Genomic DNA, 13,778 nt, shown 5'->3' on the forward strand with positions numbered 1-13,778 from the left:
TATTCACATTTGCGTGTTATGAAAATACGCAGTTTTAGTGACACACTGCATAGAAGATCTCTCCACAAATCGTCCGTTATTAGTACGGTTTGTTGCGCTGAAATGTCGATAAATGCACGTAAACGTGAAATGTGTGGACGTAGTGCGCTGAACACAATATATGCGCAGGTTGACACATTCTGCTAGCTTCTCATTACAACAGAGGAGGAAACTTAAAAGCACAACACTAATTACTGACGACCAACGTAACCTGAAGAAAGACTATTATTAACACTCTAGTAGTTATTAGCATTCAGAAACATTTACGTTAGTGACTGTTTTGAATTTCAGTAGCTGCTGTAAATGTGTTAGTTTCTTATGTCTGCAATGACATAGTTATGTACAGCAATTCAAGGATGTTTCTTAAAGTAACTTATATATCAGGAAGGTGATGACAATAAAATATGATTAATGAAATGTAAAATAGTCATACGACCTGTCGCATAGATTACTTGACAAAACCTGCTATATAGTTTGTTAGAGGCCAATATCGTCGTCCTAGGAAACCACTTTTATTTATAACCAAAATCCTCTAACATAACAGTCATACATCGAAGCGCCAAGAAACTGGTATAGGTATGCGTATTCAAATACAGAGATGTGCAAACAGGCAGAATACGGCGCTGCTGTCGGCAATGCCTTTATAAGACACAAGTGTCTGGCGCAGTTGTTAGATCGGTTACTGCTGCTACAATGACAGATTATCAAGATTTAAGTGAGTTTGAACGTGTTGTTATAGTCGCCGCAAGAGCGATGGGACACAGCATCGCCGAGGTAGCGATCAAGTGGGGATTTTCGGGAACTACCATTTCACGGGTGTACCCTGAATATCAGGCATCCGGCAAAACATCAAATCGCCGACATCGCTACGGCCGGAAAAAGATCCTGCAACAACGCGACCAACAACGACTGAAGAGAATCGTTCAGCTTGACATAAGTGCAACCCTTTCGCAAATTGCTGCAGATTTCAGTGCTGGGCCATCAACAAGTGTCAGCGTGCGAACCGTTCAACGAAACATCATCGATATGGGCTTCCAGAGCCGAAGGCCCACTCGTGTACCCTTGAGGACTGAACGACACAAGGATTTACGCATCGCCTGGGCCCGTCAACACCGACATTGCACTGTTGATGACTGAAAACATGTTGCCTGGTAAAATTGTATCGAGCAGATGGACGCGTACGGGAATGGAGACAACCTCATGAATCCATGGACCCTGCATGCCACCAGGGGACTGTTCAAGTTGGTAGGGTCTCTGTAATGGTGTGGGGAGTGTGCAGTTGAAGTGATATGGAACTCCTGATACATCTAGATACGATTCTGACAGGTGACACGTACGTAAGCATCCTGTCTGATCACCTGCATCCATTCATGTCCATTGTGCATTCCGACAGACCTGAGTAATTCCAGCAGGACAATGCGACACCCCACACGTCCAGAATTGCTACAGAGTGGCTTCTGATTTTAAACACTTCCGCTGGCCACCAAACTCCCCAGACATGAACATTATTGAGCATTTCTGGGCTGCCTTGCAATATGCTGTTCAGAAGAGATGTCCACCCCGTCGTACTCTAGCCGATTTGTGGACACCCCTTCAGGTTTCATGGTGTCAGTTCCCTCCAGCACTACGTCAGATATTAGTCGAGTCCATGGCACGTCGTGTTGCGGTACTTCTGTGTGCTCGCGGGGGCCCTACATGATATTAGTCAGATGTACCACTTTCTATTGCTCTTCAGTGTATATCAGCGTTGTAATTACAGACAGAGCGAACATACCCAAAGAGTATGGTCAGGTCTACCGTACACTTTTAATTTTAATCAAAATAATAAATACATATTCGCTCTTGTTTTGTTCCACGGTAGTCATTGTGCTTTTCATTTTTAGTAAAAGTTGGCTTAATTACTCCGTTTCTGCCTGGTGCAAGCATCTGTAACGAAATTTATCGTCTTTCTTACGCCCCCAAATGGAGCAAATTGCTGCGAGTGAAACCTTTAGCTGCTGTTTCTGCGATTCTCGAGGGACCAATCACCCACGATACAAGGTAGTCTTAGCGTCAAGCTCAACTTACTCGAAACGAGCTGGTGAACACGTCATTTTGACTTCACTTCCGAGTCTCCGGAGCCGAACAGGGCTTAGGCCCGTGACCATGCCTTGGCTGTTTCATATACGTTGGCCCGGGCGACCAACCCGGTTAATGGCTGGCGCACTATTTCAATATATTGGCTGCATTATTCTAGTTAAAGGCAATAGAATACATATTACAATTTTCTTAACTTTCAGCAGTTCCATTTCTTTGATTCTTTGTTTGGCATTGTGTTGTCACTATCATTACTCACTACAAAAATTCTTCAGATTTTTAGGCTTCTTTTGAAGTCTTTAGCGTTAATACAGAAGCACTTTGTTAGCTACTTGTTATCATTGTTCTCAGGAATATGTTATGGAATACTGCCTTTTTTATGACGAGAAATTTCCTCAAGTAATAACTTTGCTTTACTTCCATACATTATCAATTTTCTCAGAAGAATTTATAATGCCACTTGTTAATGGTTTTGGTCTACCTCCATACGGTACTCATTAGGTTATAATGGAATAAATGCAAAATATAACAAATATTTGTTTAAATAATACGATTTATTATAAAATACGGTACATAAAAATTTACAAAATCAAGCGAAGATGCTGCCTCTTCTTATTCAACCACAGCAACACCTTCCAAATGAAATCAACTGGTTCCATAACTCATGTTATCTCACCCAAATATCAGTGGAGACAAATGAATTTCCTACTGCATTTGGTAGTTAAGAAACGTTATTGGTTTGTTAAAAGTATAACATTTACGAAAAATTGAACTAGTTCTAGAACAAAGTTTCCACCATTTGACAGTACTATTATGGTGATATTTCCTCGCATAACTAGCTAAGAAAAACTGCCTCTAAGGAAACTGTAGTTAAAGGAACATCTTTACATGAAATTGTTTCATTCAACTGCACCCAAGTTTTCATGTGAATAGTTTCATTAAACTGAAACTTTGGTGTATTATACATAACAAAATAGCATTTGCCATAAATCGTACCATATACCTCAGTAACAGATCTTTGTTTATTTGTTCTGTTTCCAGTAAAGCAGATGCTATTCAAGTGTTGAGCGAACAACAGAATTCTCTAATTAGGCTTAAATAAATACAATTTATGCTTTTGCAGTGAGATATCTACAGACAGGTGAGTGCCCGAAATAGCTTTGGAGAAACCTTGCTAGTTTAAATTATTCCGAGATTCATGTTTTAGTCCCCTAATCAAATTTCAGGCACTGAGCTGCAGTACACTAAAGAATTTTAATGAATATCTGCCTTCCCTGTCACACCTAACTTAACAAAACCTAACTTACATAGGTGTTGTGTTGTATCCCTGCCATGAATGACAGTTTGTCACTTGATATATTGTCTTATACGCAACGAGACGCTGACACAGAAGAAACAGACAATTACAGGAGAAAACTGCTAAGTTGTTTTCGATAAGGAAGAAGTACAATAACCCAAGGCATTATCATGTACTGTCAGTGAGGTGCAGACATACTTCCATTTGGTCCTAATTAACTTGTCCCATCTGAAGGAATGGATATGTGATGCTTGAGCCCACAGTTGAATGTGACGTGTGATCATCCATAATCTCATCATCAGAAGATGAAACAGGCATGTGAACTTCATCCCACTCATCAATGTTGCCTTGACCATCTATGGATAGACCCAGGTGTAGATTTGCTGGCGTGTTTCCAATAACAAAATGATTCTCCGTCATCGGTAGTCGGTCCCTGAGTAGCAGCCTGTATGGATTTACAGAAACAATAAGTAAGGTTACAATAACAAATGAATCTTGCAACGTATTTAGATATTTTGAATCTTTGCAACGACCGTCAGATTCTGGAAAAGAAAAACCTTACTTACCAGCCTTGGACGTCAATCACAGTATGCACTTTGGGAACAGGGAAGCCATTGAATGGAGACGCCACAGGCAGTGTGTAAGCACCCATATTCTCAAAAATCAACCAGTCTCCTATATCCATCTCCGGCAGCAAAGTAGATTCAACTATTTGATCCAGGCCATCACAAGTTGGTCCCCAGACAGAACACGGACGCATTTCAAGTCCAGCTGCCTATAAAAGAAACATCGCGTGTTAGAGCAATGATCACTTTTCCTTTCATTTCTTAATTATGTCGGTGTTATATGGCATATGAGAAAAAATACACGAACATTGTCTGACTTACTTTGAGAGGCACTGGTGTCACTTTCATGTGATCATAGAGAATGCAATTAAAACTGCCGTACACTCCATCATTTACATAGTACATGACTGATGTGATGGACCCATCCTTTGGGTTGATAAGATCTCTCTTGGAGTGAACATTTGTAGCAAGAGTATAAGCTGAGGCAACATAATAACGTCCTGGTTCTGCAATTATGTGAACATCTGGTTCAGGAAAGAACTCTCCGAGGGCACTGTTCACCACCTCTGCAATCTGCAAATATGGAAATAACCTTGAGATAAGGCATATAGTATTCCTTCTCACTAAACAATCACCAGTTCATTTTGTAGAAAATAAAGTAATGAATTATGCAGCAAGTGGGCAGGAAGCAATATAGGATGCTAACAATGTGATAATATTTCATTATTTTGATTGAAGTTACCAAAATAACGGCACTAGTGCCAGACTTCTCCTTGAAAACCCGTTATCAATAATAGTATACCTGCAGTAAAGTGACAGACTTAACTATCTCTCAACGTAACTAGCTACTAGAAAATGGAACTAGCATTCCAGCTACCCAGAAATATAAACCAAAAGTGTGAAAATAAATGAGTGCAAAGGAAGTGGTAATTAGCTGTAAAAACTAAGGAACTTAAAACAGAGGTAAAGTAATGGTCTTAGTAAAGATACTATATTTAATATTGCTACATTAAAGTACAAACTGCGTACTTATTGGCATTAGGTCATAAATTCTGAGGGATGAAAAGAGTTGAAAGGTGGTTAAATTCCTCAAAAAAGTGGATGAACTTAACACTACCAGTATGGAGTCAGAAATGCTAGTTTGTGTAGCCTCGTAAAAAGAGAGCTAAGAATTCCTGACATTACCTTGTCTAAATGGGCACCCTTGTTGCCAGGATAGCCACCACCAAGGTCAAGTAAACTCATGGAGAACCCAAGAGCAGACCCCAGATCAAAAAGTCTTCGAGCGGCAGAAATGGCTTTGTAGAATACTGGTGGATCGTCACAGCCAGAGCCGACGTGGAAACTGATGCCCACAATGTCTAGGTCCAATGACTGAGCCAGTTTCATAAGGCGTGGTGCATCGGAGTCTGGGTCACATCCAAACTTATTCCCAAGCTGGCATTGTGCAACGGCAGCATCATACCGCATACGTAGCACCAGCCTAAAACATAATTGACAAGAAAAATGTTGTTACCGAATATGCTATAAAAGGAACAGATCTATCCATAAATATGGAAAGTAGATTCTGATTTTTATTTACTCACTTGGCAGTAGGAAATAGGGTTTTGATTTTGTGTAGCTCACAGTCACTGTCAAAAGTCATCAGATCAACACCTACAGCTGCTGCGTGGCGAATGTGCGATCCAGGTTTTGCAGGATTCGCAAAAATAATATGGCTTGGGTCGACACCAACAGAAACAACTCTGTCAATTTCCGCCTGTAACAAAGTAATACGAATTTACTAAAATGCGTTTAGTATGTTTGTCATATATTGTATTGTATCCTCTATACACTCAATAATGCAAAATAAGTTCCTGTTTTTTAACAGGTATGATAGAAATGCACACTCACCTTTGAAGCACAATCAAAGCAAGTTCCAAGTGCAGCCAGAACCTCAATCACAGTGAGGCTATCATTGCATTTCACCGCTGCAAAAATATTATTTGTAAGTAACTGTGTTATCCATAATTATTCTATGCTGGCTAATAACAGGAGAAAACTTTTTCAAAGGACAGCTGTAGTTGATGTAGGTGGTATCTCTCATAGTTTAAAAATTACATGCTTCTCAGAATAGATTTCAGTCATAACTTAGAGAATACACAGTCCTAATGCTACTGTTTCTGAGAAGTGGAAACATACCATAGTATGGCTGGACTCTTGGCATTTTGATTTTCCATTCCTTGTGTCTGCTTATTATGTCACCAATGTCACAGACGTAGAATGCTTCCTCTTGGACCTAAGACAAAAGTTATTCCGTGTGTGAGAAGGGGATTGACATAAAGAGTTATCTGGTCAACGACATGTCTATTGAAATGGACATATCAAAGTTAATTGAATAACAAGGTATTTATGACAGTTAAAAGGCATCTGTACTTACTCCTGACTCTGCGATATCCTTTATGACGCTCCAGACGTTTGAACTGGCATCCATGACATGAATACGTTCATCAAGTTTACCCAGCTGCATGATGGATGTTATTTGAATCAGTGGCAGATGATACTTGGGAGAAGGTATGATCAATCAGTATTTTATTTTAAGAAAAGCTGGTTGGAATAAGCGAACTGTAAAGAGAGAGAAAATCAATAGTCTACCGTGTATTAAAATAATTAATTTGGAAGAAGTAAGTCTCATTGACTTAATCAAAATAAATAATTATTTGTATTCTACCGACCAGAGATTCATGTAATTTCACAAGGAGTGCGTTCAGCATTACAATAACACACAAAGTAAAAGGGATGTGTAACAGTATTAAGCAGTGAGGTAAACTACTTACGAAGCAACCCTCAGTTAGGTTCAGTCAATTTGTACTTGAAGGCAGAATAAATTAGATGAGAGATTCTTGGTGAACTGTCAGAAGAATGGTACCCAAGGCGGTTCACCGTTTAGGTACAGTCTGCAGCTGGATTTGTATAAGAAGAAACCTGCAGCTGGGCCCTGACGCAGTCGAGCACAGATTACAGCACCCTGCGAAAGAATCATCGCCATTAAACCAGTGTGTTTTTTGCATCACAACACACTACCAGCTCCATAGTAATGTTACCATATGTATGTTAATATCATTGCTAAAGGAAACTCTAAACACTTACAAAAATATCATGTGTTACGGCATTAACCTAAAGCAACTAAGGTAGAGAACTTGAATGGATTGTTGTTGATGTAAAACGTATACCGGTATATGGCGATTAAATGTGTTTATTGCGATCTAATACGTCTTTCAGTGGTGCCATCGAAAAATGCAGTACCTGTTGATAAAGTGTGCCTTGTTAGTTGGCACATTGTTCATCAGGATGTAAGCTTTAGCAATGTATTTAGAGTAGCTGAAAGTTTAAGGTCACTTACCTCATTAATGTGCTGCTCAGGTTGCACACTCAAAGCTCTTGAGCACATTCACTAAGGCCGTTCACTATACTTCCCATACACCAGCCAACTGGTGTGGATTACGAAATTCAGGTCACTAGTGCTCAAAATGTGGTCGGCAAACCACACTGTGTCCTTCACGGAGTTCTCTTGGACTCTTGGCGTAAGGTGTCTTTTAGGTGGGCGAAAGTAAATTCGCTTCCACGACTTTCCGCTTTTGATGTCCGTATGTGGACACTGGTGATCTCGGAAGACCAAAGGTGGCCTTATATACTCTGGAGAACATGCCAGGGGCCGTGGGGAACAAATCTTATCAGGAACGTGGCGTTACGGGCCAAGAATGGACCCGTGTGATGTTTTTCCCCCTCTTCACAGGTGGCCACACTTCTGTATGATACTGTCACTATTTTTACCCGGTGTCACCTTTCCTCTACGTGATAATTAATGGACGGGATTCCTATCTCTTCCATCAAGAGCGTTAAGTAGTTGATAGGTCGGTGATAAACGTTGTCTGATCACGTTACCGTTGCATAACTACTGAAGGGCGCACTGACACCTCGATTCCGAGGTCATTTTAGCCGTGCTACAATCTCCGAAAGAGGAAGAATTTTTAATTACTGGTGCTTGCATCGAAATGTGAAACCTGTGTGCTCAGAAGAACAGTCTAGAGTTATTGCACCTGTAATATGCGTTTTTACTGTCGTTTGGAAGCTGGAACTTCATGTGAACCATTAAGACAGCAAACTCGCGGATGGTACGTAATTGTGTATGTGAATAGCTGCGTAAGATGACGATTTTCTCGCAACAACTGACAGTATTTCTGCATTGTTGCGCTGCTTGTGGACTGCCGCCTAATGTGTATTACACGGTGTGCAGACGTTGATTGTAGTATTGTTGTGATTTCTGTGCTCAAGTGTCAAGTCCAGTAACTTATTTTATTCTTACTTGAAATAGTTGCGAATATTTTCGAAATAATATCCACAATGTCAATTCAAACGTACATGCGTTTACGACATTTGTGGAATATATTTAGACCGGAAATGAAAGTGGCAATTACGTCCTATTCTAATCGAATCTTCGCACTCTTTTTATTCTTTTATTCATCCACAATAAACCTTACAGACAGTCGTGTACATTAATTCGTCAATGCGTTCGCGCACTCATGGCACACAAACAGAATATCTGGGTGCATACTGCATGTAAAACTAAGAATATTCATCAATCATACTGCAGTAATTAAAGTACCTTTAAATGAATTTTGGATTTACCTGCAAATTACCGTAGGTTTACAATAACCGAATTTGTACTCTGTTTGAAAGTCTGTTGCTTTCCACATAATTTACAAATTCTGTGAAGCAGGGACTCAAGACCTCTCGCGTCTATTAAACAGTGAGAATAAAGAAACGGCTTTTATCTCAATTTGGAAGAATTTTGTAAATTTGTGTAGCACGATTTGTATTGAAGAAATTTATATTCTTACTCTTTGGTTCTGAAAAGTTTCATTTTTGCCTGATATCACGTTGATGAACATTCGTTTTTTTTTTTTTTTGTCTTGTAAACTTTTCTCATATGTTTACAAATTTCTAGTATCTAGATACAGAACGATGGGAAGGTTGCAGACTTCACAGAGAAGGGTCTGCAGGAGTCCGTTTAGCGAACATACTACTTGTCTTTTATCTGGGTCAAAAAGGTATAATTCATTATTTGTGGACAAAGCAAACATGTATCCACCGAGCGGCAGGAGAAAGGGAGATGCCCTAGAAAAATCACAACACGGCCCACAAAACAGACGGACGTACTGGTCTTAATTAAGTACCAGTTTCAAAGAAGCAAGAATAGGTAATGGGTGTTACCTGGTACCAAGTATGTACCCAGAGCCATTTGTTGTTAGATCTAAAATCTAATTCTTTATTCATGACGAAACTAGTGAGCCTTTCGTCCTCATCCCTTCCTGGGTACGGTTAAGATATGAAGTAATAAATTTGAGCAGTGTGGAAACTTGTCTCTTTTCTCCGCTTATAGTGCAAGAGTAAGCCCCCCACCACTCCCATGTACATTCAGCAATATACGTGGATTCAACTTGTACAATGTGTTGCGAATAGAGTTAGTACTAAAGAAGTAACAAATTAAAACGTCATGCCTGAATAACTGCAGAAATGTAGTAAGCTCTTTTCTTTCATCATTTTGTGGGGCATGTCAGAGAGAAGAAGTTTCGAAAAGGTTTGAAATTTTGTGTAATGTTAGTTGGAAGTTGCTAAGTGGATCTTGTTCTCAAATACTGGGTGAATACAGTCTGGGTAGGGTGGCCGTAACTCTCCTCAACAAAACCGAGACAAGTTCATATTCCGATTAGCAATTAAATACAGCGCGTTGTCGATGAAATAAGTAGTACAAATATATTTGGCATTGTTTCGATGTGAAAAGCTTTACAACGCGATTATTTGTAATTACGCCAATTGCACTCTTTCGATTAGTGTAAAGCGTCAAGGTATTTCAATATTTTGTCACTGAAGATTAATCAGGGTCGGCGCAAGGGTAATTGCCGCCCCGTGCCAGCTGCAAAATTGCCACTCCACCAATTTTTTTTTTTTAAAAAGGTTTGTGGAATATTCAAATCGGTCCACTTTTTGATATGTGCCCAAACATGACTTGAAAAATTACTTGTATGATTTAAGCAAGTCTGGCTCTTAAAAATAATTTTAATAAACCATGCGGATTTATGGTTACCATAAATGAACATGTTTTAAGGTTGTGTACCGATAACGTACTCCGGGGGAAACGAAATATAATTCCAACAAAATTTAGGATTTACGTGTTAACTTAATTTGAATGATAATGTGTGCAATAGCTTGTTTTGCGCCGAAAAAAATAAAATCCAACACAATAATGAGCAACGCAACTGAATATTTAACCAAACATTAGACAAACTGAAACTTCCTGGCTTTCGCTTGCGCAAACTCTTTCACTCAATCTGCGTAATTTAAGCTCTCTGTAGTCTCGTGTTCGACATATATAGCTACAAGTTCACATAAACAAGTTTGGCTCATCGTTGATCTGAGATAAGTTTTTATCAATTTTAGCTTTGAGAAACTTCTGTCTCCGATCGGAATGGTCACTGGGAGTGTGGAATGCGCCAAATCATCTTCAGCCCGTAAAAAGCGCATCACTTGTTTGTGTCGCCTCAACTTATCATCAATTTTTATGTGCTACAAGAATGAAGAGATTAAGTTGCTTATATAGTTTTCTTATATTTTTGTGTTAAAATGTCGTAGAAATGTGACACCTGATGGTGGAGAAAAGCTGTCCCCTATCAAGTCAGCGAGTTTGCAACGCCCAGCCGACTGCTGAAGCGCGTCGTGCGGCAAAGATAACAACTACGGTGCAACTGGCCACTGCGAACGTTTTCCGGCGATTGCAAAGAAGAAACACTTATTGTTAAAAGGAGAATTAACGTGATATGTTCGTTTGCAGAGAATGTTTCGGCTTCTCCTTTTAGAATTTTAGCAGCAGTATCCGAGTATTGTTCGATTAGTGAGCCTCGAGAGAGATTATTTCAAGGGTGGGAAGAGGTCGGCTCACACGTACTATACGTGAACCAGTCTCCAACGGAGATAGAACTCAAATATATTCAAAGCAGTTGTAAGTCGTTTAGAAAGGTAATTTGGGACAATTATCGGCGTATGTAGAAAGTGATAATTTTGGCGATTTTGGTAAAATGTAGACTCACCATGTATAGGAAAAGCTCCAATTTATTGAAGTGTGAGATTAGTTTCTCCGAGTTGTGATCAACGGTGCATTGCGCTGCTTAATAGCTAAGCGATAGCAGGCGAACCTTATTTCAATATTATGGTGAGATTTTCCGTTGGATGGTGCATGAGAAGAGACCTGTGTGAAATCCTTTAGTTATTATGTGATTGAGGATTAAAGCACACAGTAAGGGATAGTAACGTTGCATTGTATTATTCTGGCTGTATAGGTGTACGCAAGAACTAAGGAATAGTGACTTAGCGATATTTGGTGAGGATTTAATGTGTGACTTCGGACTTAGCGTCGCAATATAGTAAATTCCGGAAATCTCATTCGATGCTCTGAATGTATAGTCTATATTAACGGTCATCCTAAGTAATAGTTATTTATTGAGAAACAGTCGTAGTTTATTGATAATTTGATGGCTTTTCCCCTTGTCCCTAAATGACAGATCAAGAGCCATTTTAAAGAGAACACGCTAATTCTCTCTGAAAGAGATAATCGAGTGTGGTGTTTTGAGTTTTAAACATTGGTGGGTCGCGGAAGTCAATGCCTGAAGTGGCTGAGCTTTGATTATTTGAAGTTCATATAGCGAAAAAGTGGCGGTGACACTCAGGTTTTTCTTTTATTTTTTTATAGCATTTTCGCTTACTGAGATTTTGGCTAGAAGACCAGCAATAGTAAAATAAAATGATCATTTGTGCCTTTAAATGATTTAATTGTAGGAAATAAAGAAAGCGGTTTTAAACTAAAAAAGTTAGTGCCCAACTTGTTCTTTACCTCCAAACAGTTACAAGAAAAAATAATCAAAGCCTTATTTGAAAGCAGACTAATCTCTGGAATATATCATTTCGGAAAAAGTAAATCCAAATGCCAATAAAGTAAAAGACTGGAATATTGGTAAAAGCAAAGTTCAGAGAAATTAAGGAGCAGGAATTGTATTTATTAATCTTTAGACAGGGAAAGCAAGTTTGCGTGTTACGGAAAAGTGATTAATTATAAATGAAAAGTTATTCCATTTAATTCTGAAAGGTTGAGATTAACGAAATAGTTTATTACGATAAAATGTCAATAGAGTCAAGGATATTGTTGTAACAAGACGCTGCTTGTAGAGGTTGCCGTTGATTGACAACGAAACATGAACAGAATAAAATTATATCTTTGCTTTGTGAACGTATTCTCAGATTTGCGTAAATATTTATAACGTTCACGCTGATTGGGTGTGTATACGATTATTCGTTGAAGCTTTACAAGAGAAGCAACAACAAGAGGCAACGGATCTATACGACGTATTCATCAGTTGTATACGAAAGCTATCGTTTCTGGTACCTACGTTATAGAGAAAGTTTAGTTGTGTCGTCAGAGTACACACAGTAAGCTTCACTGTAGGTTGCTGTTATTGGTGAAGTAAATAACTACATCATTCCTACTCCCCGTGGACTCTAACATTTCGTATTTTTTCTGGTGACGGATACTAGCTTTGATGGTAGTTTATCTTTCGAACCTAGTGAACCCTGATAGATGCGTTGTTGTAATTAATATACAAATAGTTATCACCGACCCCATTATACCACAAAAAGTGTTATTGTGTCCGTTCCTTCGTACATAGTGAATTCGTAACGAGCTGTTGTGTCATTTATAGCGTGAGAAGCTGAATATCAAATCTTAGCTGACGTCGCTGAGTTAGTACAGACGATTACCTAAAGTAACACAATTTATGTCGTTGAGTGCAGGCAAGGGCTTGTCAGAAAAACTTATTGCAGGATTACAAGAGTGAACTACAATGGGTGACGATGCTTTTCACCTACGTATTGTAGTGCTGACAGAGCTTGTTCATACAATGTATCTCCGACGAGTTGGTGATAACGAAAGGGGGGCGCAGTACAAGTGCTAGGACAATTCTTAGAGCAACGTTAACACTGCGGGAAGAATTATGTCTTCCTATAAACTGACATTTTGTGCAGGGTTTACCCAACGTTGAAAGCACTTAAAATTCTTCTCTCAGCTCCAGTGCATCAACGTCTCTTGACTCGTTCTCTCGGAAACCGCTGCGAGGTTTCTATACTTTTCGTCCAGGCTACCGATAGGCGTCTTCTTCAGCTTGCCGGTGTCGTACAGAAAATCAAAATGATCGCAAAGAGACGTCAGCTGAGTGAATCTCTCGGCCAAATATGTGGTAACTGCGTTAAGAAAGACAACTGCAGAATCCAGTTTCGTTGGATTCTCTAACGTTTCATCCCCTCCTTTGTAAGTTAAGTGTCTTGGCTTCTTGCGGGGAACATTTATCAGCGGTAACGTTAAAAAAAATGGTTCAAATGGCTCTGAGCACTATGGGACTTAACTTCTAAGGTCATCAGTCCCCTAGAACTTAGAACTACTTATACCTAACTAACCTAAGGACATCACATACGTCCATGCCCGAGGCAGGATTCGAACCTGCGACCGTAGCGGTCGCGCGGTTCCAGACTGTAACGCCTAGAACTGCTCGGCCATAACGTTAGAACTTTTAGCTCTAATTCTGTGTCCAGTTCTTTGAAATCCATCATGAAAGACGCCAACTTTCCTTCCGATTTACAGTTCTCGAAATATGCTTTCCTATTTCCAAGCATTTCCATGGTCTCAGAGACATTTATGTCAATACTTTGAACGGTCT

At 39.5% G+C, this 13,778-nt stretch overlaps 1 protein-coding gene across 1 annotated transcript; it reads right to left on the reverse strand.

Annotated features, from left to right (window-relative positions):
- Positions 1 to 3,622: 3,622 nt before the first annotated feature.
- On the reverse strand, positions 3,623 to 6,856 carry LOC124803229 (ornithine decarboxylase 1-like). The gene is made up of 9 exons (XM_047264408.1): positions 6,795 to 6,856; positions 6,398 to 6,520; positions 6,160 to 6,256; positions 5,872 to 5,948; positions 5,565 to 5,737; positions 5,164 to 5,461; positions 4,300 to 4,551; positions 3,979 to 4,187; positions 3,623 to 3,857 (listed from the first exon to the last, which is right to left on the reverse strand). Exons 2-9 carry the CDS (start codon positions 6,485 to 6,487, stop codon positions 3,623 to 3,625), a joined length of 1,431 nt encoding a protein of 476 aa, XP_047120364.1. The 5' UTR covers positions 6,488 to 6,520; positions 6,795 to 6,856.
- Between the last annotated feature and the right edge of the window lie 6,922 nt (positions 6,857 to 13,778).

This window comes from Schistocerca piceifrons, chromosome 6, assembly GCF_021461385.2.
Source record: "Schistocerca piceifrons isolate TAMUIC-IGC-003096 chromosome 6, iqSchPice1.1, whole genome shotgun sequence".
Lineage (NCBI taxonomy): Eukaryota > Metazoa > Arthropoda > Insecta > Orthoptera > Acrididae > Schistocerca > Schistocerca piceifrons.